Here is a 27,948-nt window from a genome sequence, read left to right as displayed (position 1 = left end):
AAAATCTCAGTTAGATTGTTCCTCAACTCACAACTTAGCTAAATCTAATTTCAATAACTGGTTTAAAAGCAGATTTAGCAATATTTTTCAAAGACGTGCGAGTTGGCAAGGAAATAGGAGCATTCATATTATCTGTAACATTCATCAGAAGAGGTCCAACACAATTATCCAGATTATTTATTTGTGTTAATCATCAAGGTATAAAAAGTCAAGAGTACTAAAATGAGTTGGGGAAGAATTAGTCAAAGTTAAGCTTGCTTTATCATTTCAATTATAATAATGTAATAGAGCTTGTATAAGCAATAGAATATGCAGCAGGAAGGAAAAATGGAGGCAGAGAGAAAAGAATATTAATGCAACATATCATTTCAATAATACCTCATCCAGTCATGACAACCACGAAAGCTTTTTCGGTCCGCTGTATCAAATGTCTCTGTCAGTTTCTATATCGCTGTTTAGAAGACTTCAGATTATGAGTTAACAGAAACAGAACAATATATATACATGTCTGTCTGCCTAAAACAACTAATCGTAGTGAGTAAATGGGAATGGCTTATCTTAAGCTTTAAGGTCACAGTTGTAGGTATCAAGCTAGATTATTCAGGTTTATCAAGGAGTAGTTAAGAAATCCTAGAAATAGCTTTTGTGCAGTGTTTTGGAAGTTGTGGATATAAAGGAACAAAAGAATTTTGGACCTATGAAAATTTTTATCATTTTAGGGAAATTATAGTCTACGTTTCTTCATTCTAATCACTCCCTTAAATCTATGTCTCAACTAAAGACCTTTTACAAGGTTTTGTAAGTTTCCCAAATGAAATTGCATTTCTTGTTATAAAATCTTGCCCTTTAGATAAGGGGTGGAAATGAAATTTGACGTATGGTGGTTGAACAAAAAAGCTCTTCAACACTTTACACTATTATTTTGTTTCAAAAGCAGTCAGGAACATATGGATACTTGAATATAGAAGTGGCAAGACATTGGACAACCTCTCATTTTATTTATGGTGTATCAATCAATCAACAAAATCTACATAATTTGGAATGCTGATCACTGGTAGAGTGGCTTGTACTATTATCCAAAATTTTAAAGTGGAGCTCTATCTATATTAATATAAGGCTAGATATAAAGACATCACAGATGTCCATACATGGGTCAGCAAACGGTGGAAATTGAATGTCTATAGTAAAAAAAGCAATATAATAAAAAATCTGAAGCAAGACAGAAGAGAAGAATGGCAACTATTGAATTCTGATTCAGTTGAAATTTGAGCACTAATTCTCGTCTCTTTTGTCAATCCTGGACTAGAGTAATTACTTACTCCAGCAGCAACAGCAGGAGGAACGGTAGTAACATCTGGTTTCATTGGAAATAGATTTTGTTCCTCAATGTCGTAACCTGTGATAAAAGCCCAAACTTCGTTGACCATGATAATGTGACAGAAAAGAAAGACAAATCATTAGTGGATGAAAGCGCATTAGCATGACTTACAATCAAACTTCTTCCAGCCCAAGACAAGCTTTTCCCGGTCAAATACAATACGGTAGCCAGTCATGAAGTTTTCTACGTAAAAGTCAATAATAGAAGCATGAGTAACTATGTATCCAGAAAGGTAAGAGCTGGACTGAGAAAATGGATTAAATGATCTGACAGCAAATCACCAAAATTTCCAGTAATTTTTTGTCCAGCTTTCAACAACAATGCTATTGAACCAAGATGATAGTCGCTTTAATAGCTTCAATTGCAGCATAATCTACTTACGTCCAATTATATTCAGTTCAGCGCTCTTGACCACGGCCAGGCAATAAATGAGTTCATTCTGAAAATTTGCAGGAAATACATTTAGGCTTAAGTAAACAGCACAGACAACCCAACAGAAACAGCAAACTACCTGAGTGGAGATGACAATAATCGGATCATAGACAGGGAAGGGACTTCCACCTTTCATGGTTAAACTAATAGCAGGCGTCAGAGAAGCATTTGCATCTGGACTGCCTTCATAAAGAGTTCAACAATAAAGGTTTATAAATGTAGGATTGAGATTAAAAAAGAGAATACATATAGGTTCAGCGCATGACCTCATGTTATAACAATATTCAAAAGGTATCCTCGGATTAGGGGGATGGCGTCCATCTCTCGTTTGTGCATGGAACTAAAAGAGAATGTAAACAAGTTCCATTACATTGAAACTTTATACAATTAATGCTGGATAATTGATGTCAAATATTCATCACTTGAAGTGCTCACACTTGCTGAAAGCTTGGAGTAGACTGGGTCAGTGAAATATGTAAAAGATGTCCCAGAGTCAAAAAGAGCAGTTATATCTGCATCTATCAGAGTAGTGCCTACTCGAATGCTAGTAACTGTGATATTATAGGTTGGGCTGAAATTGAGATATGAAATACAAGAAACTTGATGAATATAGCAATATAACTTGATATAAAGCAACTCCAAAACTACACTTACTGCAATTGGTTCAGATTAAATGGGGTCTCTTCCTGCTCTGGACTACCCTCGTCTCCAAAATTGATCCTTCCAACTCCATCGTCACTAAAGCACATAGAGAAAGAATTTGCCATCAAACCTTCTCTCGATAATATGCTAGGAACTGATATCTGCTCCATGCCGAGCCCAAACAAGCCATTGGGAGCTGCAACATCAAGAAATGAGCCACTCTGTACCTGCCCGCAGCTGCACAGACCGGGTGAAAGGCAGGGTGATGACATGAGCAAATAGGAACAGTTTACATAATAGAGTTGCCCTGTAATGAGGTGCCTAATCAAGTTGAGCTTAGCATTAGCATATACCGACCCAAATGTGATGTATGCCTGGATAGGTTCTGAATGCTTATATTCTGTTTTTAAGTGTAGAAGATCCTCAATCAATATTCCAGTAGTTGATGTTTCAGCTGATACATAGGAGACAACATACGGACAATTGCCAAAGTCCTTTGTGCATTGATCACGCTGTGCACATAAGCTGTTACTGCAAGGAACAGTTTTGCTAGAAGACGACTTTTTGGGGCTGTACACACTCAACTCAAAATCCTGCATGATCGCACAATAGAAAAGATGAAGAGACGATCCGACCTTCAAAGACAGGTATCTCACTCTGAACATACACTGACCATCATTGAATTATATATTTTTCCTATTTTATTTATTAGTATGCCATTTGCTCATAGATAACTTAAACCACCGATTCAATGGAAAAGGTACAATTGTACAAATGGTATGATCCAGATCTCCAACATCAACGATGATCAGAAAATACGAAGAAGACAATGAAACTAAGAAGATTCCGAGATGAGATGAATAGTGTGAAGATTGACAATTCATATGAATGGAATAGCAAAATGAGCTAAGAATTCAAAAGCATTCTGAAGAGTCAACGAATTTTACTCCAACATACAGAAGAAAGTCACAAGAAACATACAGAAGCATAAGGAGAGCCCTCCGTGGGCGCGCATCTACTGCAATCACAAGGCACCCAAAACAGATCACTTCCAGTATCAAGTGCCACCATAAACTTCATTCCGGGGGTTCCTAATTGTACGGTAGTGTAATGCAGACTGAAAAAAAAAATCCAAGACAACGAAAACATCAAACAATGTAACAAAGAGAAATGTCAATCAAATAAAGCATTTATAAAAACAAAAAGGCTACCGTACAATCCCAACGAGCTAATCCGAAAACTGGAGTTCCCATCAGAGAAAGCCAATGGTCCATCAAACTCGGAGAGCCTCTGGGCACGGAAGAAGCGATCGCGGAAGGCCAGTTGAGCATAATACTCAATGCTTCCTTTAGCCGGCCAAGAATCAGGGAGAGACAATTTTCCGGAAACACCGGACCAGTTCTTGACTTGTTCGGAGAACCGGTGGTGCATCTTGAATGTAAAGATGCGGCCATGAGAGCTCTGAAAAGTGGAAATCAGAAGGAAGAAGTGAAAGAGACAGTTGAAGAAACGCATTACTGAAGAAGAATTACAGAGAAATTAGGGTTCTATGAAGAAGACGAGATCTCTGTTTTCTCTTGGCGTGGAAGTAAGAATTGGCAGTGTTCTGAGAGTTATTATTATTATTATTGTTGTTATTTTTAATTGAAAGAGGGGACGAATTGGTTGGTGAAAATGGGACCCACTCTGTTTTATTCGACGGTTGAGGAAGTTAAGGAAGCGCGCTTTTTGAATTTTGTTTTTTCGTTTTTTCTTTTTTTCTTTTTTTTTCTTTTTTTTTTTTCTTTTTTTGTGGGTAAAGGAATTTTTGTTGTCCAAACAGGTCCACCCTCTGTTTTTCCGACTTATTTGGAAGATGAAAGTTGATGCTTTTTGAAACTCTGTGAAATGTTGTAGAGAACTCCGATAGGTGGTTCGTTACTCTCTTGTTTTGTAAGTGGTCTATCACGTTGTCGGAAGTCCAAGTCGTTATCGAGAGCCTCAATAATCTCATTTCTCTCGATTTTTCCCTCCTTCTCTATTGTGGTCGTATTTGATGTCAAAGACTTAGTGTACCTCATAAACAATTGTTCGTTGGACTTTATTAATACAACATTTTGTTTTAGGTTTGATTTTAAAATTTTATAGTTTAGGATATATTTTAATAAGAAACTATTTAAAAGGTATCCAACAATATGCTTGACACTATTAAGTCCATGAATGAAGAAAACAAAATGAATGGTACTTTCTTTGTTTTTGTTTGTTTTGGTACATTGCTCACTGCTCAACAAATATTCGATGAATAAAATATGGTGTGAAAAAGATATGATATCATAACGAATATATGCAATATAAAAGATGCTATTTTCACGACAAATTGAAAAGAAAATTTAACGGTTATAGAGAGACAACATTTAATAATAATATATAGGTGGGAATTTATTTTAAAATAGTATTTTTTTTTATAATATGTAGAATTGGAGACTTAAAAGATTGAACCTCCAACTCGAGATTGCTAATGCATATTTGATGTCAGTCGAACTATACTTTTTTTTGCTTAAAATAATTTAATCCTTTTAAATTATTTTCAATCATTTTTAGTCTTCTTAAAAAATGAATCCAATTGCTATTTTTTTTTTTTTTAAATAAGCAAGCAAATAAAGCGGATTGATTGTTAATTAAGTAACGTTTTTGTTCCGTTAAAAATAAATAAATAACAAAAATTTAAGTGACAATGTTCACCTTGATTAATATGTACTATTTTTTAAAAATTGAATGTTTAAATCCTTGTATCCTACTAAAAATAATCATCAAATTTTTAATTATAAATTTTAAGACCTGATTTGTATTTTTTTTGTTTTTGTTTTTATTTTTGAAAATTACGCATAAATGATAAAACAGAAATTTGGTAACCAACCATTAATTTTGAAGAAGCTAGAAATTGGTGTACTTTGGCTAAAATAAAGAACAAAAAAAATGTATCTTCTTTTTCTCATTTGAAAAATGAACAAAAGAAAAAACATGTACCCTCTTTGTATTTACAATTATGAAGACCCAAAAATCAATAAATGAAGATTGTACAAGTAAGTAAACTCACTATTTGCTTCAAAAGAAAAAAAAAAATGTAAACTCACTAACAAAATCTACATAAATGATAAAACAGCCAATATATCTTTATCCACTCCTGCAATGGCTTCTTTGTTCTGTTCATGTAGGTGAGGCAGAGGTCAGGCTGAACTTATCTGAGAGATTGGTCCTTGAAAATGGTGAATGAATCTCCATTTGATGAAGAAAATACACGTCGTGAACCAATGGATTCTCCGTTCTTCCCGGCGGAGAACCCGAATAACACGACGGGTAGCAACCAGAGCACAAACAATCTCTCCCTTCAACATGCTGCACACATAAAAGAACAATGTCCATCACGTGAATTCACTTTTGTTGAGGATTTCACAATATTTCGCAAAAAAGAATCCATTTTCTGACCTTTCCTGCGATGATATTGAGAATCCCACTCCTCGTATCGCCACTTGATTGGCTGGTGAAAGAAAGACAAACAAATTAAGCGAATGTGAGGGGGGAGCTTAATTCGTAAAGTTGAACAAGAACAAAATGAGAAAGTGACCTATGAACGTGATGAGCACATCCGAGAGGGGCGAGGAAACTCGGGATGACAGGTTCGAGACGACGTGGCTTGGGACAAAGAGGGAGGCTATTGTTGTCTTTGAAACCGAGTTGATCTGTTTGAAGACCTGAATCAACAAGATTGCTTTTGGTTGCTATATGATACATCTCCTTCTTGTTTCTTGTTTCTTGCTTCTTTCTTTCGAATTGTTTTTGCAAGTGTCACAAGTGAAAAGACAAGATGGCAAGTTAGTACTCAAAATCGAACATGAATTTTGATTTATACCATGTAGAATTGGAGTGTATGTAGATAGGCCACATGTTAGAGAGTTATAGGGAAAGAGAGAATTTACTTGGCAAAGAGAAGTTGTAGGAGCATCTGAGACTTCCTGAGTTTATTTGATTTCTTCCTAGTTTTTCTCTTCTCCCTACAAATTATTTGGTTCATCCACATTTTCTTCATTCAAAACTTTACCAAAATTTCTCTCAATTGGCGAAAATCATGTGCCTTTTTTCCATAAACACAAATCTTTGGATCCTTTGTTTACAGTCAGCATCAAAGTCAGCCTAAGCTAACTTTTTCTTAAAACGAAAGAAAAAATTGAACAAACTACCTAAATCTGGGCATATAAACTCTTGATTTAAACTATTACGTGTAGTCTCTTAATGGTTACAATCAGTCACTTTTAATAAATTACTAAAACAGAAAAGAAAGCATGTGCTCTTCATATGACAAGTTTGTCCTTCGTCCACACGTGAATCACATGTGATGTTTCTTTTTTTCATGACAACCTCATCCTTCTTTATCTACACGTGAATAAGGAAACTACATTGCTCAAATTAAAAGTTCTTCCGGTCCAACTTCATAGTTCAGTGGTACTTTCTACAATTTTTCCAATCAAAATTTATATTATTACTTTAATCTTATATCCTTAAAGTATATGTCTTGGAAGTGATTATGAAATCGTTAAAATCACTCTTAGCAAACTCCGAATAACTCAAAATTAATTTAATATTTAGTTTTATATTTTTAAATACGATTTTCATATCATTGAAATTGGTTTTGAACGATAGAAGGTAGATTTCAGAATGATTTTGAAAAGAACAAAAGTTGTTCTAGCCATTTTAAAATCATCCTCAAACATGTCCGTAACCACCAGTCACTCGTGTTTGTTTTGAATTCCAATATGTAGCATTCGTCAATGATTCATAGAATCGGCAGAAGTGCAGAATTTTACAAAGTGCTAATAAATCAATCTGCAATTTGCATAACCAATCAACCGTAAAATTCACAAGTGCAAACTAATTCAGTTAACAATATACAACTAAGTGTATTTAAAACATATGAATCTCAACATTGATCATTCTTTTTCAGAGATGCTAATGTTTTAGCATATGAAATGACAGAATCTCAACTAAAAAACAGCAAATGGTAATCTAAAAAATGACCAAAAAAAGAGGTCAGTTCTCGGGTGCAGCTATCAGTGGGTTTGGCGATGGATCTTGATCCTGATCCAAAAAGTTTGCAATATCATGGGTTGAAAATGAATGCATGTCTAGCCAGCAAGAGATAAGTCACAGTCCCGATTGCTCGAAAATCACGTGGAAATGAGGGAGAGAACAAAAATCAATTGCATCAGAAAGTGTATACTTTACAGTACATGTAAATTGTCAGAGAACGAATGAAGTTCCTCAGCTATTGTACTTACAGTGCAAGATACAATTCAACTAACGTACGTTTGAGTGCATGCCGAAGCGGAAATCATGGCTGCTGATATGTGTCCCAGTCGAATTTAGGTTGCGAATAGACCTCATAATCAATGGCTCCATCTACAACTGAATCAACTGTTTGAATGCCCTCCAACAGAATTCTTTGATACCCATCATCATAAGAAGGCATCAGTTTGTACATAACTAATAACCCAAGTGTGAATATCGCTTGCAGCTTCGTCGAGTCTCCGTTTACCGAGAAAAACAAGAGCATGGAGAGCAGGAATAGATCAACACAGAATCGCATGATCCCGAGAACTGTATCCATCAACTTCCCATCATTGCCAGCGGGAAAGCCGCTTACTCTATAAACAAATAGAAAATTGTACTTATCGACGACATATCTATATCCGAAGTATGCTGCACCGATCGGAACCACCAGTGGAGCAAACGAAGAATATATCATGGTGAGGGCAAAAATTGTTAAATTGAACGCATAGTATTGCGCAAAATCAAACTTCTGTTTTGGTGCAGTTGAGGTTCTATTGACGGGATATACAGAAAGATCTTGTCCCCGAAAATCCATATCAATAAGTCTAGGGGAGTCATCTGGAAGTAATGATCTCTCAAGACTATCTATTTCCTGATACTCTAATGGGTACTCCTCACTTTGTTCAGGAACCAGCTGGAGCATATCGTTTTTTTGAAACCTTCGAATCTTCTTCTTTATCCATGGTATTGGAGCCAATAAGTCAAAAGATATGCCCAAGAAAGTGCTCGTGATTAAAAAAGCAACAGATGAAAGGCATGATCTTGAAAGGAAAGATGTACTCATGTAGTGCTCAATTCTCTTGCAATCTTCTCTATCCAAATAGCACTGTCCCATCCCAAGGATTGCACTCTCTAAAGATGACTCAACCAGAGCCCTCAGAAGGATGAGGTTCACCAGGAAAAAGCAAACCATCTTCAAAAGTGCAGCTCTCTGCTCCCCAGATACAGTAAGATGTCGTTCAAACTTCGAAAGATAAGAAAGAGCTGATGGAATTATTATGTACATACTCACAAAGATAATAACATTGGGCAGGAACTGAAAAATAAGACTGCCTAGCCAGCTAGAACTTTGCACCCAATCCAACCATGACTGGGCATTATCCATCACTTCAGCATTGATAATTCTCCCAGCACTCTTTACAGCCGTGATCACAGCCAGAGGAGAGCTAAAGAACAAAAGCATTAAGAGTAAGCACGAGTTCACAAATATTCTCCGAAGTCTTAATGACAGTTTTGTTGATCCCAAATGATTCCAGTAAATATCAGTCGCCAAGGGTGCACGATCAACTTTCCATTGGTTTCTTTGAAGCCGTAACTCCATGACAGAAAAGAACTTCCCAATTCGTCTCTTCTTTTCATTTCGGAAATCCATAACCGCTTTATTGGTAGCATAGATATCCTTGAACATAACAAAAGCAACCCCAGCTCCAGGTGCACGCCCTTCCTTGTAAGCAGCCAGTTCAGTCTCCAAGTTGGCTCTCAATTCTTGCAGCCGTTTTAGCTTCTCCTCATTTGTGTAACCAAATTTATCCATTATCTGACACCACAGATCTTTTACTCTCCTCCAAATATACCGCATCCAACCAAAGAAAACCTTCAAACAATTGCTTCTAGATTCATCTTCATCTTCATTAGGTACAAGACGAGAATGCATCCGTTCTACTAACCGTGATATTTCTTCCCTAACCTTGACCAATTCTGTAGCCAAATCATCCAAAGCACATAAATTCATAGGCATTATGATTCTATAAATCTTCCCAGGATACTTATGCTGAAAATACTCCAATATCGCAGCCCTATCAACCTCTAAGGTTTTAGGAATTCCTTCCACCATTATAGTGAAAATGGCAGTCGAATCAGCAGCGGGATCACTTAAATTCCCATTCCCATCTCTAAATCTCGTTATCTTTAACCTCTTTTCGATGGCAGAAATACCAAAATGCACAAAAACAACAACCACCACCACAAAAGCAAAATGCACCCAAAGTAAAACCGAACCTTTCTCGATGTGATTAATCGTCGTCTTCGAGAATTGATCATTCAAGACAGCCTTTCCCGCATAGAGATTAAGCGGAAGCAACACTGCAACCGACAAACCCGCAATCGATAGTAAAACCGCACAGCTCCCACCTTCGATCAAAAGGAACTGCGCGGCATCTGCACCACAATGGCGCGCAATATCCCGGCAAGTCGCATGCCACACCGCAAGAAGCTTGGTAACCAATCCAGAAGGACCAGGAATTCGACGATGGTCGCTTCGAAGCTTCACAAATAGAAATATGAAGAGGCAAGAGAAGGCGCCAATAATCGAGATATTCAACAAATATTGAATATTACCGTACCAGGAAGTAAAATCACCGTCATCGGAGAAGGGAGGAGGAGAAGAAGAGTGAATCACAGAGGAATTAAAAGGAATCATCGAGTAAGAGCTTCGTCGGATCTTTGAACGTGGAAATCGAAGGTTTACGCAATCAAAATTGAGATTCTTCGCGTGTAAACAGTAGTCTGCATCAACAAATTGAATGGAAAAAAACGCATCGATACCTCAATTCGAACGATAAACAGCTCGAATTCGAAGAAATCGAAAGGCCTTAGGGCTTTGAATCAAATCATCTCCATTTCGCCATTAAAAATTAACAATCTTCTCCTTGGACTTGGAGTAGGAATTAAAGGATTCACGTACCGGATTTTGATTTTGATTTTGATTTTGGGAATGGCTCTCCAGTCTCCAGATTGAAATCGGAAATTTGAAAATATTAATTATTTGGGGGAAATTTTAAATTATTATTTTCTTTTATCTTTTCCCCTGAACATTTGGAACCTTAGTCAAACGCTAACTTAATCAAATTTAAATATATTTGAGAAAATTTTAATTAGACTCTTTTTTTTCTTTTTGGGAAAATCTTCGTGGGTCTTCCCAATTTGGATTTTATATTTATCTAAAAAAATCTGGAATTTTTATTTTTAAACTCTCTAAATTTAAGTTTTCATTCGAAAATAAAATGTGGGTTAAAAAGATCAATTTTTTTCACTATTTAGTCCCTTAGATTTTGATTTATAATAATTTAATAGGTGTACTTTTAAATTTATGACAAATTAGTCAATGAATTTTAGCATACAATAATTTAATCTTTCCCTTTTAAATTTGTAACACTGTAATCTTCATCATTAAAATTTCATTAGAACTAGGTATAACTTTATCTAACAACTACTTAATTTTTATAGTTATAAACATGTTTGGTTGTACTTAATCAATTTAGTAATCAATATAGGTAAGAAATTTCATTAAATGTAATATTATATATATTTTTACCATAAGAACTATATTGTTACAAATTTTAAAGTATAAAAACTAAATTGTTACAGGTTATAGTTTTTTAATAAAAAAAAAAGTTAAATATTACGGTTCTGGACTAAATTGTCACACCATTAATAATATAAAAATTAAACTATTACAAATTAAAGTTTAGGAGAAAATATTCCCTACTTTAAAGTGTTTTTTAACTTAAAATGTCAAATCGAATATAACTCAAGTGGCGTACACATGTGTTAGAAATAATATAAATTATTTAGATCTCCTATCTCAAAATTGTACTAAAAAATTTAAAAAAAAAAAAAAAAAAAAAAAAAAAAAAAAAAAAAAGAAGGGCTTACAAATGTATATGGAATATATTGGATAGATAAATATCCACTTTTTAACATTACTAGAAAAAAAGTCCACTTTTTAAGTCATTATTGTTTTTAAAGGTTCCTTTAATTTGCTCAAACTACAATTTTGTAAATGATGGTTTGCTTTAAGTCATAGGGTTTCAAACTTACAAAAGATTTAGCTATATTCTTAAATAATAATAATAATAATTAGCAATAGCAATCATGTTAGCATGAATACTATTAAGAGTTTAGGTTGATTCGTACATGCCTCCAAAATGTTGGTGGGACGGACTAAAGGTAAACATAAAGTTTAAATATGTTGTAGTGATCAAAATTTTGGATAAATTATAATTCATCTTTGAAATTTGAAATTGATACTTATATGGTAATCCCACAAGTTTATAAATTGGTTATTAATCGTTATAGCTAGATTAATATGTGCTAATGTGAATTAGATGAGATGAAATGATAATTATATTTGATTACTTGGTAACTAAATTAAATTTTATAACAAAAGCATACTAATCAGTAATCAGTCATCAAACAGGTTTGGTTTTCTATTTTTTTTAAATTAAAAAAAAAGGCAAAAAAAAACTTATTTAATAAGATTTCTCGAAAATGTTGTTAATTCTGTTTTAATCATAAAAGTCAATAGGAAATTTAGATACTTGTGTGTATTAATGAGATACATTTGATTGAAGTTTTATAGGTGATAGATATTCATCATATATAGACTAATAGAATTCCTTGGATTTGAAATGATCCACAAACAGGAGTTGCTCAGTAAACCTTTCCCATTTGTCACTGCAAGAATTCATACTTCCATTTAGTCATGTAATTAATGTTCTATTATAAATTTATCTTTTAAATGCACTACTACAAAATTGGGCTTTAATATCGATTTAAAATTGACATTACAGAGGTACAATATCGGTTGAAAACTGACATCAAAGATCGTGTTATAAAAGATCTTTAATATCGATTGTCTTTACCAACATTATAGATGACCAGGATTTCAATGTCAGTTATCTTCAGTATTAGTTTTCAACTAACACTGAATACTATCTTCAATGTCGGGGTCCAATTGACATTGAACATCATCTTCAATGTTGGTTTTTCACATAATTTTTGTCAGTAATCGTCTGATATTAAATGTCTGTCATCGTTTTGTCATTGAAAAAATAAAAAATACATACATGTTTTTTTTTGCTTACGCACGTGCAAATCAATAATATTTTTTTAAAAAAAAAAATAATATTTCTCTTTTACATGTACATGTACAAAATAAAATCTCAATTGCTTTTGTATATACAACTCAACTTTCAACAAACACAAAAATTAACTAATTCACAACTAGAGAAAGTGATAAATTGCTTAACTAAGTAATGTATCAATAAGTTACATTGATCAATATGTATATAGAGCTCTAAAGTCTAAAAAATGAGACTTAAACCTAATAAACAATATATCTTATAGACTTACGAACACAAACTACACAAATGAATTATTGACGAGATCTATTATCATTTTTCACATGCCCCCGAAATTTCGAGTGGGATGTTTGGAACAACAGGAACATTAAGAGCTATTATCGCCTCGCCGGCATATTTTTCCACAATAGCAGGATCACTATAACTGACTCCATTGAGCTCCCAACTCATCTGGAGAATGCATTGGGTCCCTGTGTTGATTTGATGATCCACTAGCATCCTGGTTCCCAAGACTCTTTCATAGAATTCCAATAATTTCTCCCGCTCCTTATCAAACCTAGTAACTCAACTCAACAATGTAAAGAAATTCCACTCAATGATTTGGTTTCTAGTAAATTTTGTGGGTCACATGTCTAGATATGCATATGAATTGACTTTAAGGATTGTTGTAGAGAATGCATCAATGTTGAAATCAGTTCACTATGAGCAATCTTCTTTCGAGAAACAAACTAACACAGCAGGAGAACATTCTAGCAAGAAAGAGAAAAAATGAAAAATGAACAAACTAAGAGGTTTATAAACAACTAGGAAATGGACAATAAAATACCAATTAGAAACAACAAAGCAAGAAAGGAAATAATCAATAATATATTAATTAGAAACAACAAAATAAGAGGTTGTATTCAGAAAATACAAGTAATATCTAATGTGCACTAACCTGTTTATTTTAAAAAACTAAGGCAACTGCACCTTGCAACTTTTCTTACTGAACAAATACAAAAGAAAAACTATTGAAACTGGGTAACAAATTTTACTTATAAACAATTTAAACGACTATTACCAATATCAATATTTTATCAAAAAAATGTGGACATTTCAGAGAGTTATCCCAAAAAAAAGTAAAAAAAAACAGATGGTTTCAAAAGGAGCAGAACATAAACATGAAAAAAATCAAGAAACAATTCCTCAGTGCTTCGACGATATTACTTCAAACAACTACAAATATAACCAACAAACTAAAAGACCGATATAATATGATTTAAAAAATTATCTCGTATAACATTGCATGAAGAAAAATTCCTAGAGATGCACATAACTGTTTGTACCTCTTACAAACTACTAGAAGAAATTCTAACAAGGCAAACCTCCAATGCTTTCACATACACAGCAAGGTCATCAGCATAGCTGCATGAAGAAATAATTCAAATGAAAGTAAATACAGAAATTTCTTTCGAGTATAATTTGATATACACAATAACGAGATGTGCATCTTTTCCTTTGTCAATTTTAATGATTTTAAGCAGAGTACCATTCAAAAGAAATATTACTCCAAGTACCAACTCCACAATAGCCAGTATTAGGGCATTAATAATAATACCCTTTCAAAAAAATGGAAATGTAATCGCAAATTTCAATGTTAAACTAGGAATTGTTATCAAAATTTAACCTGAAGCTAAGTTTACTAACTCTTATATTTTGGAAAATTTTCGACAACATAACGACACATAACGACACTACCATAATAAAACCAAAAATTTACCTTGAACCTGTTCAAATAAACACACTCCCAATAATATTCTATAACCACTTCTTCTCAACAGAATTACCATAACTCCCAAAAAACGAATATTTGACACTTCATAAAACAAATCCAATAAAACTTGTTAAAAAATCAATCAATTGTATTCAATGACAACTCAAGCAAACTAAACTTAGACCTATTACAAATTCTCAACTCAAGTAACTAATTAAGAACCAACTTAAATTTTAAACAATTCCAAATTTCAAACATTCAAATTAACCAAAATTCACCCAAGACACCTGATACCCACCTGACTTACTCTGTAACATAAACTCACAAGGCAACGTCTTACACTTTCTAAAAACAAGGTCATCAATGTTCCTCTAAATATGTTTTTTTGTTAAACCACATAAATGATAACATGCTCTTTAACAATAATCAAGTCACATAATAGCATTTCAGTATGTTTTACATATTAAAATCAACACAAGGAACATCCACACATATCCAATCAACTCAGAGCACTTCACAAATTCATAATAATATAACTCATAATTATACATAATACAAATAAATCGTGCAACATGCTCATACACAAGCAAACAGTGGGTAACTCAAATCCGACATCAAAATACTATGGGTAAGTGTCAAAACTCATTGAACAGGGGGAAAACACTGATGGAAGACTTTTGAGGCTGCTACCAAAGAAATTAGAATTATAATTCAAATGTACTTACAACGCAAACCACGCATGTGTATCACAAAGACACGTGAACCTTTGACATATGTGAGAGTACTATCAGTATTTGATAGTAAAGAAGAATTTATGGATAAAAAAGATAGTAGACATGTTTAATACTCCACCTAAAGCACATGGGATAGAACATCACATTCAAACTAAAAGATTGTTCGGGTCAAAGCCATCTGCACCTTGAAAATTTACTAGACAATTAGTATTTTCCTTATAATCAAGCAGGTCGAGTGCATTAATCCTGCTTGGATTCAATTGAGATGCTGAATTATTTCAAAGAGGATGTAAAATAATGTTAACACGACCATTAAGTTTGCAAGTTTGAATTTCAATATACATGAATAACAAATGTCAAAACTTTGATTTTCTTCGACTGAATCACGTTATAAATTCATCTAAAAACCAACATCACCTCTACCTCTTATAACATCAAAAAAAAAAAAAAAATTATATTACAAACTCATCCCACACCCATAAAACACAATAAAAGCTAATCTACAAAATATTTTTCTATATGGTATATTCATTATAGGCAAGAAATATACTCAAGCACTACTAACATTAACGGTCATACTTCCACTCATTAACTAAGGTATGAAATTCCGTGCTAATCTTATTTAAAATAATAACAACTTTCTTCTATTTAAAAAAAAAAAAATCTATTACCAACATAATGAAAAAATCTTCAAATAATTTTTCAAAGGAAGGTCATTATGGTATACATCATAATTAAAGTATAAACATGTTTATAAACTTAAATCACTTTGGAATGAGAAATTTTTTTTCAAAGGAAGGTCATTATGGTATACACCATAATTAAAGTCCAAAAAATTTCTTTAGAATGAAAAAAAAACATCCAAATACAACACTAACAACTCATCAAGATGAAATTGTTATTCCCTTTCTTAGGCTAATTCATAGAAAGAGTTTGTATATAATCTATTGGTTTTAAGTTAGTAAGCAATTTAATTTTCAAATATTCTAATTATTTGAATAAAGAAAACTCAGTATTGCATTCTTTCAAGACTTCAAACCATTTAAGTTTTCATTTAACTTAGCTTAAAGAAACAAATTACAACTACTTGGACAAACCATTGCACTCTTTTTATATGCTTAGTTATGAAAATTACCTAAAGAATAATGATGCACTGTCTTGCCAAGTCTTGTAACATCTGCTAGTTTTCTCAAACGAGAATTCCATTGGACATAATTACAATCTGAAAGCAAAAGAAAAAGGGAAAAACATTATCATAAGAAACACCTAAAGCTTCTAAACACTAACAAGAACAAAGGAATGTCATGTTCACTAAAAGTTTATAAGAAAAGAAAAAGCATTATGTACACTTATTTGTGTTTATTAATCTCATCAAAATGAAGGCATCATGCTCATGAACTAACTCTTTAAGTTCCTCCATACGATAAGTGCATCCTTAACCTTCCTACCAAACAGAGCACGTGAATAAGGTTGTTTTACGTACACAAATTCGGACCAAAAGACTCCACAACGAAGCACTTTTGCTTTATTTCTTGAAAAGGCAAGTATCAAAATAGCCCCAACATCCAAAAGCATGAATATATATATTATAACCACATACATTAAACTCAAAGCTTCTAATTTCTCTCAACTTGTCAAAAATCTTTTTGAACCCAACCCTCGTGTCTGATTTCCTGAGAGCAACCAACAACTCATTACAAACAAGTGCATTAGACAAATAAGCAAAACTAGTTGCAACAATACCTAGTCACCCTTCATTATTAAAAGCATCGAACAACAACAGTACTTTCTTATCCTCCACTTGGTTTTTCCTGAGCACAACGACGAGAACATAACTGTGGTGTTGAGTTCCAAGCTAGTTCCTAAGTATTCCATATGGCCTAAAATTTCAAGGACAATGTCGAATTTTTCAGACTTGATAAAAGCTCTAAAAGTTAAAGAAACACATCCAAATAAAAATTTTGAATTTGCTAAAAGATAAAATCCGACCACAACATAAAAGCCACTCGAAGATAGAAGGATCCTCATCCAACTATCTTACATTTCAAAAGTAAAACATAAAAATTTCCACGTCAATTCTACAGATTTCAAAATTAAAATTTTCAACATTTCTAAAAGAGTAAATGATCTATGTGATCCAATGGCTAGATCTGGCTTGTGGGCTACATCGGTGAGAATGAGAGAGAAAAGAAGAGAGATTAGGAAGTCAGGCGACACGGAACTACTAGTGTGTGGGTTTGAGAGAGAGTTCAACGGGGGGAGAGAGAAGGCTTGCCGACGACGTTAGGTGGTGGACGGTGAGGCAATCGGAGTAAGGATCGTGACCAGCGAATGTGCAGTTGAGAAAGCAGCGTCGGCGTTGGTCAACGGCGCTAACGGTGGCAGATACGACTCGACGAACAACTGGCTGGGCAGACTGGAACGTGCGACGACTGAGGATTGGATAGAGAAGAAGATGATGATTGGGAGGAGAGTCATGCGGCGTGCAAAAGAAGGGAAGAGGATTTGATTTTGTTTTCTTTTTTTTTTTTTTTTTTTTTTTACTATCTTTTATTTCTTTATTAGGAAAGATGGAAACAAGATTTTAGAGGAAAATGAAAATGGGGAAGGAGGAACAAAAAATGAAGATTAAAAAACTTATTTGGCATTTAAAAGGAAGAGTCACTTACAATGTCGATTTTAAACTGACATTATAGGTACACTTATAATGTCAGTTTAAAATCGATATTAAAGATCCGTTTTTTTTTTTTTAAAAAACCGACATTGTACATCCGTTTTTAGTTTTTTCAACCGACATCAAAGTCCATATTTCTTATGATAACATTAACTTAGACCCATTAAAAATGATATGTAATCAACAGATGATGTGCTTTAAGCACATAAAAGCACGAATAATTTCTCTGAATTTAATCAAAAATAAAAAAGCCCAAAATAATACATCAAAACTTAATAGTTGGCTTCATCCACTCAATGCACGGTAAAAACATGAACTCTCTAGAAAAATCTATAAAGAAAAATATGGAGTGAAAAGAGAAGTAAAGAAAGAAAACTCATTGACTTGTGTCACACTTGTTCTTGTTATGATGTCAGCAATCCCTAGCCTTGATGAACTTCTTAATTTCGTTTTTTTTTTAAAAAAAAAAAAAAAAAAAAAAAAAACTCTGATTTGGATAAAATTATTGAATATATTAACTATATATTTGTTTTAATTTTAAATTTACTAAGGGTCTATTAAACATAATACGATAGATATGAGAGAACAAACTTTGTAATTAATTGAACAAAATATATTATATTTATTGAAAAATTATAGGAACTGCCTACTTAAAATACTCAATGTCAAGATATGGCTAAATTATCAATAATATTGTAAAAATGTCTATCAAATTTGTAGGACGTGAGAGTGGAGATTTCTTTTTTCAGTTATACCCCTTATATATTAAGTTATTTACAAATATGTCATAACAATAGAAATACAATTTTCTGGTTAGAAATAAGAGATTTTCAGGAAGATTTGAATAATATATAATCCGTATAACCCAAAACCAACCGAATAGTGCAAATATTTATAAATATAATATTATTTATATGGTCTATATTTAGAGTCGAGATTTCTCATTTTAAATTTTATGTTTATGATATGTTCATTCTCTTACTATACCACAAGATTCTTTCATCTATGACAACAAAAAACATAAATAAAGGCAGTGGATTATGGTGAAGGAATGAGAGAGAAAAGTATAGTGTATGTAGCTGAAGTTACCTTCTTTACTTATCTTCAATCCTATCCCGATTGTGCCTTCTACTAGATCGAAGCAAACGAAACTTATGCAAATTTTCAGGCATGGTGTTTTGCACATTTCATCATCTCTTATGTACAAATTGTTAGCAAACACTTGTAGAAGTTCTACATTCTAATTGCAATCGTAGTCATTGAAGCAAATTAAAGGGTTTGATGAGTTTCTCTTTTAGGGTTTGAGATTGGAGGATAAGGTTGGTTTTAAATATCAAATGGAAGAGCGCGCTCTACAAAACCATCGAAGTCGGTTAATTTTAATTTTTGCATGCAATTATTACTAAAATTCTCATATGTATACACCATTGTAACTCCATATAGGTTGTATAGGTCATCTGCATTTTTATTGAATATTATTATAAATTTGCATATATACTCCATGTTATTTATAATGTAACATGTATTTATGCATATATACTTCATGTAATTCATCCATAAGACAAGTTTTCCAGTTATTTATTTATCCATTGGTCAATTTTAAGTTGTTTTTTTTTTTTGTTAGTTGTATTTGGATATAGATGTATTTATGTAAATACAAGTTTATGCTTTTATGCACGTCACATGTCTAATAGGATGTCTGTATACACTCAATAATACTAGTATCATTTTTATAGACAGATGTATATATACATCTATGAGCTTGATGATAAGTGAGGAAAATTAGTAATTTTGAATTTAAAATTGCAATAAGTGGAGATTGCTGTATTTGAATTTATTTAGTTTAATTAAAAAAATTGTATTTACCGTATTATTTTATATTTGATAAGATTTTGTTTGTTAGTTCACTTTTTGTTTTTACTATAATATATTTTTATTAAAAAAAAAGATTAGGCATTTTACAAATAAATAAAATTGTAGGTATTTTAAAAATATTTTTGTAGTCGCCCATAGTTATATTTATATTTGAATGAGACATTAGAGGCGCATATTGGGCCGACATTCTATTGTGGAAGCCCACAAAACATGGCTCAGCATTTCTGGGACAACGATGCGGACACGGCGGGAAAGACAAGAGACTCAACATCGAGGAATTCAACGCCTTCCCAAAATTAAATAATACACATTTGTAGTGTTCTGTATTGTGTTCGCATTACTTTTGAAATATCATTCATATTTCTTACAAATTTAGGTCCGTTTGGTAAACTATTTACATTTTTTTTATTTTTTTTAAAAAAATTAAATTTATAAATACTATTTTCTTCTCTATTTTTTATTTTCTTTTTATCAATAATTTTTAAAAAATCAAATTAAAGTTTAAAAATTTTTAAAAATAGCTTTTAAAATGTTGTTTATATTTTTGAAATTTGACTAAGAATTCAATCATTATACTTAAAAAATATGCAAATCCTTGTAAGAAATGTGATGAAAATAGATTTAATTTTCAAAAATAAAAAATAAAAAATGAAATGGTTACCAAACACATTTTAATAACTTAAAAAATGTGTTTTGGAATGATTTTAAAGATAATAAAAAATAGAAAAATTATTATCTTTCGTCCTGTCATATATGTGTTTGATCGGGGCCACTAAGTGAAATTAATGAGTTTGAGTTAATATATTATAGTTAATAAGTTTATGTTTGAGGTGTACTGTTGTAAAATTGAGTTTTTTGATATTTGTGAAAAGTAGATTTAAAAAATAAGATGAAGTTTCTTGAAAAATATAAAAAATAGAGATAAAGGGAAATATGAAGTTTCTTGAGAAATGTGAAACACATGTAAAAAAAAATTAAAATATGAAGTTACTCGTGTGAAAATTCAATATTATTTACTATTGATGTTGGGTTGTTCTTACCAACTTAATAACTGGTAAGTGGCCAAACGAAAATGGTTTTCTTAGTTTTAAAATTTTTTATAATAGGTATATTTATTCCATAAATTTTTAACTTTACTTTTTTTAGTCTCTAAATTTTTTAAAATATGATTAAAAGGTCCCTACAATATATATTTTTATTTTAAATTTGAAAAATAATTTTAACAAATTACCTCTTCTGTAAATTTATTTTTAATTCAAAATGTCATATAATTATATAAAATGAAATGAAAAAAAGTTGAGACCTTTTAAACATATTTTTAAAAATTTAAGAATTAAAAATATTTGTTTTGAAAGTTCAAGGATCGAATTCATCTATTCTAAAAAAAATGATGACTAAAAAAGTATCTTTTGAAAATAAGAAATCAAACATACTTATCCTTCAAAATTCGGAGACTGAAAATATAATTTTCTCTAAAAAAAAATTTATTTAAAAATTAATAAATACATAGTACTTAAAAATTTAGATGTAGAATTTGAAAATATAAATTTAGTGTGAAATGAACTATGCTTATATTGGTATTAATAAAATCATATTTGAGTATAGTGAACGATCAAATTTATTATTTAATCTATAAGTATTCAAATTCACAGCCATTTTGATGCATAGGTAGGAAATAAATTATTATTTTTAATCATTACTTTTAGAATATAGTGTTAAACTTAGAACTATGTAAATGAATATTTGAATTTTGAATATAGATATTACTCTTATGCTTTTAGCGAAAATCTCTTCATGTTTGCATTTTTTTTCCTACTTAAGTGAGCTAATATTACATCATTCTTATCGTTTTAAATTTACGGAAAAAATATACAACTATATATATTTCATAATATGTGAATTTAGTCCCTCAAAATTATTTTTTTATTAAAATTGACTAAATAATAATAAAATGTTTCATAAAAAAAAACGTAATGGGTAAATATATTTTCAAAAATTATAGTGAAAATGTTAATAAATAACCTAAAATTTTTGAAAAGTATAATAATAAACAAGTAGTAATCACTAAATTTAAGATTTCTTAAAAATACTAGAACTAAAGTTCAACATTTAAAAGTATAGGGACAAAATTTGAATTAACTTTAAAATCTAGAGAACAAATTAATACTTAAACCTAAATTTTATCAACATAGTTTAATTTTCATTTGATTCCCATTTATCGTTAGCAACCATTATTAGAAACACGAAATAGATAAAAATAAAACTCCTAAAAAACTTAGCCCAAGAGTATTCAAATCTTATAAAAGTTTGAAGTGTTAGTTGGTTATGCATACAAATTAAGTATAATTAGCGAGGAAAATCTACACAGGCTTTGAAGTGCTCCTCCAACCCACTATTCTGGTTTGGATTCATCGTTAGTATGGACCTGCAAGAATATTCATATCAATATGGTGTCGAGCCGAATACACTTTGATACTTAAATTAGTACGTGAAGCATTCAGTTAGTTCGGCTAAGCACAAAGAGAATTGCTTGCTTCTTCAAATCGTTGGTGTGTGGTTATTTATAAAACTCATTCGTTAAGGATATATGCAATAGCAACAATGTCAAACTGGATGCGACCCTTGAAGTTGTAGGGTGCAAGTAGAAAGCTATATTTGGTGAAAATTCCATGAACTTAGTTGGTTGACTCGAAGCTTGAAGATTTGACTTTTCTTTTTAGGATGCCCAAAGCTCTACGTAGGCTTCAATTTTCCTTTGAACTCGAACCTGTTCATAGTCTTAAACATTGCCTCACATAACCCTCAACAAATAGAAAGGTTCCAACATACATTGATACTTTTAAAAAAATGGTGCTACTAAATTATAAATATATTTAATTGGGTGTTGGTTTGGTCATATGAGATGGGGAAAAGGGGGTTGGCTTTGGCTCGGTTGGCGGCACGAGCACGGGATTAACGTGCCCTTAGTTCTGGTTTTGGTTCAAAATTCACACAAACAAAAAGGTTGCATTTGTTGGCCACTAAAACCTATAAATAAATAAATAATGATAAACAAATTCAAATTTTAAATATTAAATTATGTTTTATAAACTTAATTAATTAATATTAAAAATATGTACAAAATGTTCCTTAACTTTTCAACCTACTTTTAAGAGCCCGTGTCCTATAGTATAGTAGAGATAATTAAAATCATTTTTATCATTATTTTTTTTAGATAATATACGATTAAATCTATTTTTATTTATAAGCTTAAACTTTTGAATTAATCGATAATCAAATATAAAACTAAATAGTAAATTAATTATGAATGATTAAATACGTGTTTCATTTAAAACTAATTAATCAAAGGTTAGTACAATTTACAACTAAGATTGAATTATGATTGATCGAGTTTTTTTGGATTAGATATTTTCAAACACAAACAACAAGTATGCTCCACCCAAGAGTGGATTTAGTATGAGTCCGAAGACTCCAACTCCTCTCAACTTTATGCTAATATATATATATATATATATATAACTGGCATAATATCAAAATAATTAATTAGTCCAGTGATAAATTTGCTTTCCAATCCTTTCTAGACCAAGGTTNATATATATATATATATATATAACTGGCATAATATCAAAATAATTAATTAGTCCAGTGATAAATTTGCTTTCCAATCCTTTCTAGACCAAGGTTTAAGTCTCATTTATTATATTTGCTTTTACTATATTATATAAAATACTCCGTCAACAAAATTTTCAGATCCGTCATTGACTCCACCAATCTCCCTCTTGTATGAAATGAAATTGATAAAAGAAGGAAACTTAAATCTAATTAAATTACGATCACCTCAATAAATGTCAAAACGAGGACATAGCAAGGTAAAATAAGATGCAAGTTCAAATCCAAATATGCTATAATTAAAAGAAAAATAATAAATAATAACTTGGTTTTACTAATAAATAAAACTTCTTTCTAAAACTTAAAAAGATTCAGATTTTCACTTTTTTTTTTTTTAATTAGATATATAGGTTACTCCTCTACTTTCTTATAGATAGGTGCATAATAATTCAAGTGTAAACGGTTTGTAATTTATTTTTGTGTTTTTGAAAGTTGAATATTAAAAAAAAGCTTTCTATTTGATCGTGTGACAATTACTATCAAATACGAGCTACCTTTTATAGCCCACATGTGAAAAGAGTGTTAGAGTATTGATATAATGAATAGTATGTTAGGGAGATAATTTGAAATAGTTAAAATTACTTTTGTCATTTTCAAAATAGTTTGAAAAATGTTTTTGATCGTTCAAAATCAATTTCAATAGTACGAAAAAATGTGATTAAAAGAGTAAAATTAAATGTTGAATTGATTTTGAATGATTAAAAGTGTGTTTTGGAATGATCTTAAGCATGACAAAAACAATTTTAATAATTTCAAAATTGCTCCCAAACATGTAGTTATCATGATTTATCAACTTAAGCTTTTGAATTAATTTGTGATTTAACAAGAAAACAAATATGCATTTTCTTAACAAACAAAAAACGAATCAAATCAATCACTTTGTCGGCCGCCGCTGCTGTCAGTTCACCATTTTTCATGGCGGCACTTGAGAATCGATATCAACGATGAATTAACAAAAAAGAAAGTGGAACTCATCCCCTCTCCAAAGCTCAAACTCTAAAGGTGAACCTTCTCGTTCCAAATATCATGAACAGTAAGAATGTGTTTATAATACATTTTTAAGTGTTTGATTTTTAAAAAATTGAAGTGTTTAACCATCACTCAAAATAGTTCTTAAAGTATATTTTAAAATATATATATATATTTATCAAAAACGTTTAAATAAAAATAAATTTTTTGAAAAATACTATTTCTCAAATCAATCAAACCGACCTTAAATAAATAAACAAACAATCCATTTTGACCTCAAAAGATAGTAGATGTTATCCCTTCAATTTTGACCATTAACTATTAAATTCATCCGGTACTTAAAAAAAAAAAGCCATTAAATTCATCAGTTTTGACTCCAAATTTAACTAAAAATTACCATTTCGACTTCAAAACTTTTTATTTCTACATTTTTAACCTTTTATTAAATTTCCACTCTAAATATTTTTAAAAAAATGTTGTCTCAAATACGTTTATATTTGAAATAGAAATGTATTATAAAATATTAATACGAGATGAAATTGATATATATATATAAAGCGTTATTATAGCTAAATTTTGCGTTCAAATTTATAAATTTTAACAAAATTATTCCATCGTTAATTATTACCATCCAAATATTTATCTATTTTATTTATTTTTTAAATTAATGACTTTAGAAAGATTTTTACATTTTTTTTCCTTCTTCCTTTTTCTTTCTATTTAGCTCCTATACAATTAAATCCCAAATATTTATTCCTTCTATTTATTTATCTACAAAATGATAGAGTACATTAGGCGTGTTCAAAACCCGATGACCCGATAAAATCGATCAACCTGCAGTTTGAGTTGGGTTTGATTCAAATAAATAAAAATTTTATGGGTTGGGTTGGTTCACGGGTTCACCTAATATAACCCAAACCAACCCGAATTTATTATTAACTTTAAAATATATTTTTTCTTACTTATAACACAATTATTTATACATATATTGATTTTAATTTTATTTAATTCTAATATTTTTTAAATAATTTATTCTTCCACAACTCTTAAAAATAGTTTCTTTACATTTTAGAAAGAAAATTTTCATTATATAAATTGAAATTGAGTGGTTAATCTTAATTCAATATATGGAAATAATTAAATTAAACTTTTACATATTTATGTTTTGCTTCTTTTTATAATAAAATTTTAAATAAATGAAAATTGTATGGGTTGGGTTCATTTTGAATAAAGGTTATTTGGGTTGAAAAAATTTACAATCCGAACAATTAGATTAGGTCTAAAAAGTTTTTCAACCTAATCCAACCCAACCACCAACATCCCTAGAGGGCATCACTCTATATTACTAAAAAAAGAGTAATACATGGGTGCAATTTAGATTATAACTAAGTTCATACTTCTTTTCTTTGCATAAAAAAAATATTTTTAATCATTTCTTAAAGAATTGACAGTGATCAATTTTTAATTAAGTGCTGTAAGGTATTTTCCTCGAGAGAAAGGCGGTTGGATAAAAGAAAAGAAGGGAAGACGTGGCAAGATAGAGTGTGGAATGAGGGGACACGTGTACAAAACAAAAGTCACAGGTAGAGATAGATTGGGCATCACAAGCACGAGGAGAGGGAGCTAATCACCAATAACTCAACCAACATTGCCACATTTTTTTAATTACCTCTCTTTTTCCCACCTTCCCTTCAACAATATCTTCTTTTTCTTTTTCATTCTTTTAACAGAAATTTTCACATACAAAAAATAATAATAATAATAATAAAGTATTTATAGAAATAACAAAAAAAAATACTGAAAAATATAGACTTCTATTAGCATTTATCATATAATATCAATGATAAACTTCTATCGATTTTTATCACTAATAGATGTTGATAGACTTTTATCAACCTACATCAAAGTATATTAAACGTTACTATCTTTTGTAAATAGTTTTCCTTATTTTCTATTTTTGAAAATCTTCTTAATAAAAAACTATTTCTATCATTTTTTCTCAGCTTGTGTTTTTTTTAAAAAAAATTAGTGATATAGTTTTTGTACTTTTTCATTTAGACATTCACATTTTTTTTAATTATGAAGTGATTAGTTTGAACTTTATGATGATTAAGTCTCTAATCGTGCAAAATTTTACTTAAGTATAATATAAGTTCTTACTTTTTACTATGTTCGATAAGTCGCCTAAAAATTAATCAACTTATATATAAAATTACATAAATTGAATTATTACATAATAAAATATACTTTCATGATGTAGGATAAGTTATTACAAATTTTAATTCTATATACTAAGTTGTGTTTTTGGACTAATCATCACAAATTTAAAAATAAAAGACCAAATTGTTACTTGCTAAACCTAAACTTATGACTAAATTATTATTTCTATTAAAGCCTAAATACAAAAAGTGTTTTTATTTTTATTTATTTATTTTTTAGTTCAATAGAAATTATTGTACTACTTTTTTATTTTCTGTTTTAACTTTTATCCCCTTTAAAGTTACAATTCACAATTTGCATAATATAATTTTAAAAAAGAAACTTGAGGTTAATTTTCTCTTACAGGCCACTTTATCAGAATGAAAAATGTGCACTATTAATCTCAGTTTAATTTAAATGATCAAGAAAATAATATAATAGTGTATCTAACAATATTGTAATTTGCAGGTAATATGTCCACCATAGTTTGAATTTCACTTTGAGAAAAAAGCAGTGAAAACCTATTTTTTTTTAATACTTAACGTTAAATTTTCTTATGAAAAATTTAAAGAATAAAATTTTCAAAGGTTAAATGATGTGTTTAAGACTTTGAGGTAGGTAAGTTGAAGAATAATATATATTTTTTTTTTGCTAGTAATGATAAAAACAGTGTATATGAGAAAAAAAAAGTATTAACAAAAGTAGGATAGTAAGATAAAATATAATTTCATCACCAACCAAATTCGTGGATTCCATATTTTTATTTTTTTATATTTTTTTTCAATTTAGATTTGTATTTTTTAATTTTTAATTAATAATTTTCTTCCATACTTATTTTTGTTTTTCTTCTTTTATATCATACGCATTTAAGGGGTTTAGTGTCTCAAGATAAAATGTAATTTCATTAGTTCTTTTATTGGAAGATAAACTGAATATAAACAATTCAAAAATAAAATTTAAATGACAATAACAAAGTCCAATAACAAAAAAAAATAAATTTTCAAATTACAATAACATTAAAAAAAAAACTAGAATCGATGACAGATAACGAGAGCACGGTGGACTGGCGGACTACAGGAGGCGGTTGGCGTGTCGGACTAGGAGAGAGGAAAAAATATAGAGAGTTGTGAAATCATGGACCGGATACACGATTTATATGCTGACTCGATACTCGTGGACCCGATCCACGATTTCACAACTTTATTTTTGTCAATACTTTCAAAACAATCATATTTTTGTCAATGAATATTAAAATACATTATTTAAAAAAAAAATCCATTTGAAAGTGTCTAACAGATCATAAACTTTCAATTTTTGTGTTGTTAGTTTCCAACAAATTTAAAGTCTTTTAAAATTTAATTTATCTATTAGACATAAATTTACAATTTATGTATGAT

The 27,948-nt window shown here is 30.6% G+C and overlaps 3 protein-coding genes across 4 annotated transcripts; all 3 read right to left on the bottom strand.

Moving 5' to 3' along the window:
- Positions 1-1,072: 1,072 nt before the first annotated feature.
- LOC120073211 (aspartyl protease family protein 1) lies at positions 1,073-4,080 on the bottom strand. Of its 2 annotated transcripts, none has more exons than XM_039025919.1 (10): positions 3,669-4,077; positions 3,434-3,569; positions 2,810-3,045; positions 2,465-2,689; positions 2,246-2,381; positions 2,077-2,150; positions 1,890-1,989; positions 1,760-1,817; positions 1,490-1,561; positions 1,073-1,396 (listed from the first exon to the last, which is right to left on the bottom strand). In XM_039025919.1, exons 1-10 carry the CDS (start codon positions 3,965-3,967, stop codon positions 1,179-1,181), a joined length of 1,554 nt encoding a protein of 517 aa, XP_038881847.1. In that variant the 5' UTR covers positions 3,968-4,077; the 3' UTR covers positions 1,073-1,178. The 2 variants fall into 2 exon arrangements, 1 of the variants encoding a protein (XP_038881847.1); XR_005480698.1 differs by having other exon boundaries at positions 1,327-1,396; positions 1,660-1,817; positions 3,669-4,080.
- Positions 4,081-5,461: 1,381 nt separating this feature from the next.
- On the bottom strand, positions 5,462-6,932 carry LOC120073212. The gene is made up of 4 exons (XM_039025920.1): positions 6,409-6,932; positions 6,057-6,254; positions 5,918-5,969; positions 5,462-5,827 (listed from the first exon to the last, which is right to left on the bottom strand). Exons 1-4 carry the CDS (start codon positions 6,516-6,518, stop codon positions 5,639-5,641), a joined length of 549 nt encoding a protein of 182 aa, XP_038881848.1. The 5' UTR covers positions 6,519-6,932; the 3' UTR covers positions 5,462-5,638.
- Positions 6,933-7,351: 419 nt separating this feature from the next.
- LOC120073210 (CSC1-like protein At4g35870) lies at positions 7,352-10,611 on the bottom strand. Its single transcript, XM_039025918.1, has one exon. It carries the CDS (start codon positions 10,233-10,235, stop codon positions 7,818-7,820), a length of 2,418 nt encoding a protein of 805 aa, XP_038881846.1. The 5' UTR covers positions 10,236-10,611; the 3' UTR covers positions 7,352-7,817.
- Between the last annotated feature and the right edge of the window lie 17,337 nt (positions 10,612-27,948).

The sequence above is a fragment of the Benincasa hispida genome, chromosome 3 (genome assembly GCF_009727055.1).
Source record: "Benincasa hispida cultivar B227 chromosome 3, ASM972705v1, whole genome shotgun sequence".
In the NCBI taxonomy this organism is placed as follows: domain Eukaryota; kingdom Viridiplantae; phylum Streptophyta; class Magnoliopsida; order Cucurbitales; family Cucurbitaceae; genus Benincasa; species Benincasa hispida.
Note: the sequence above shows the minus strand (reverse complement) of the source record. Positions and strands in the feature narration are given on the sequence as shown.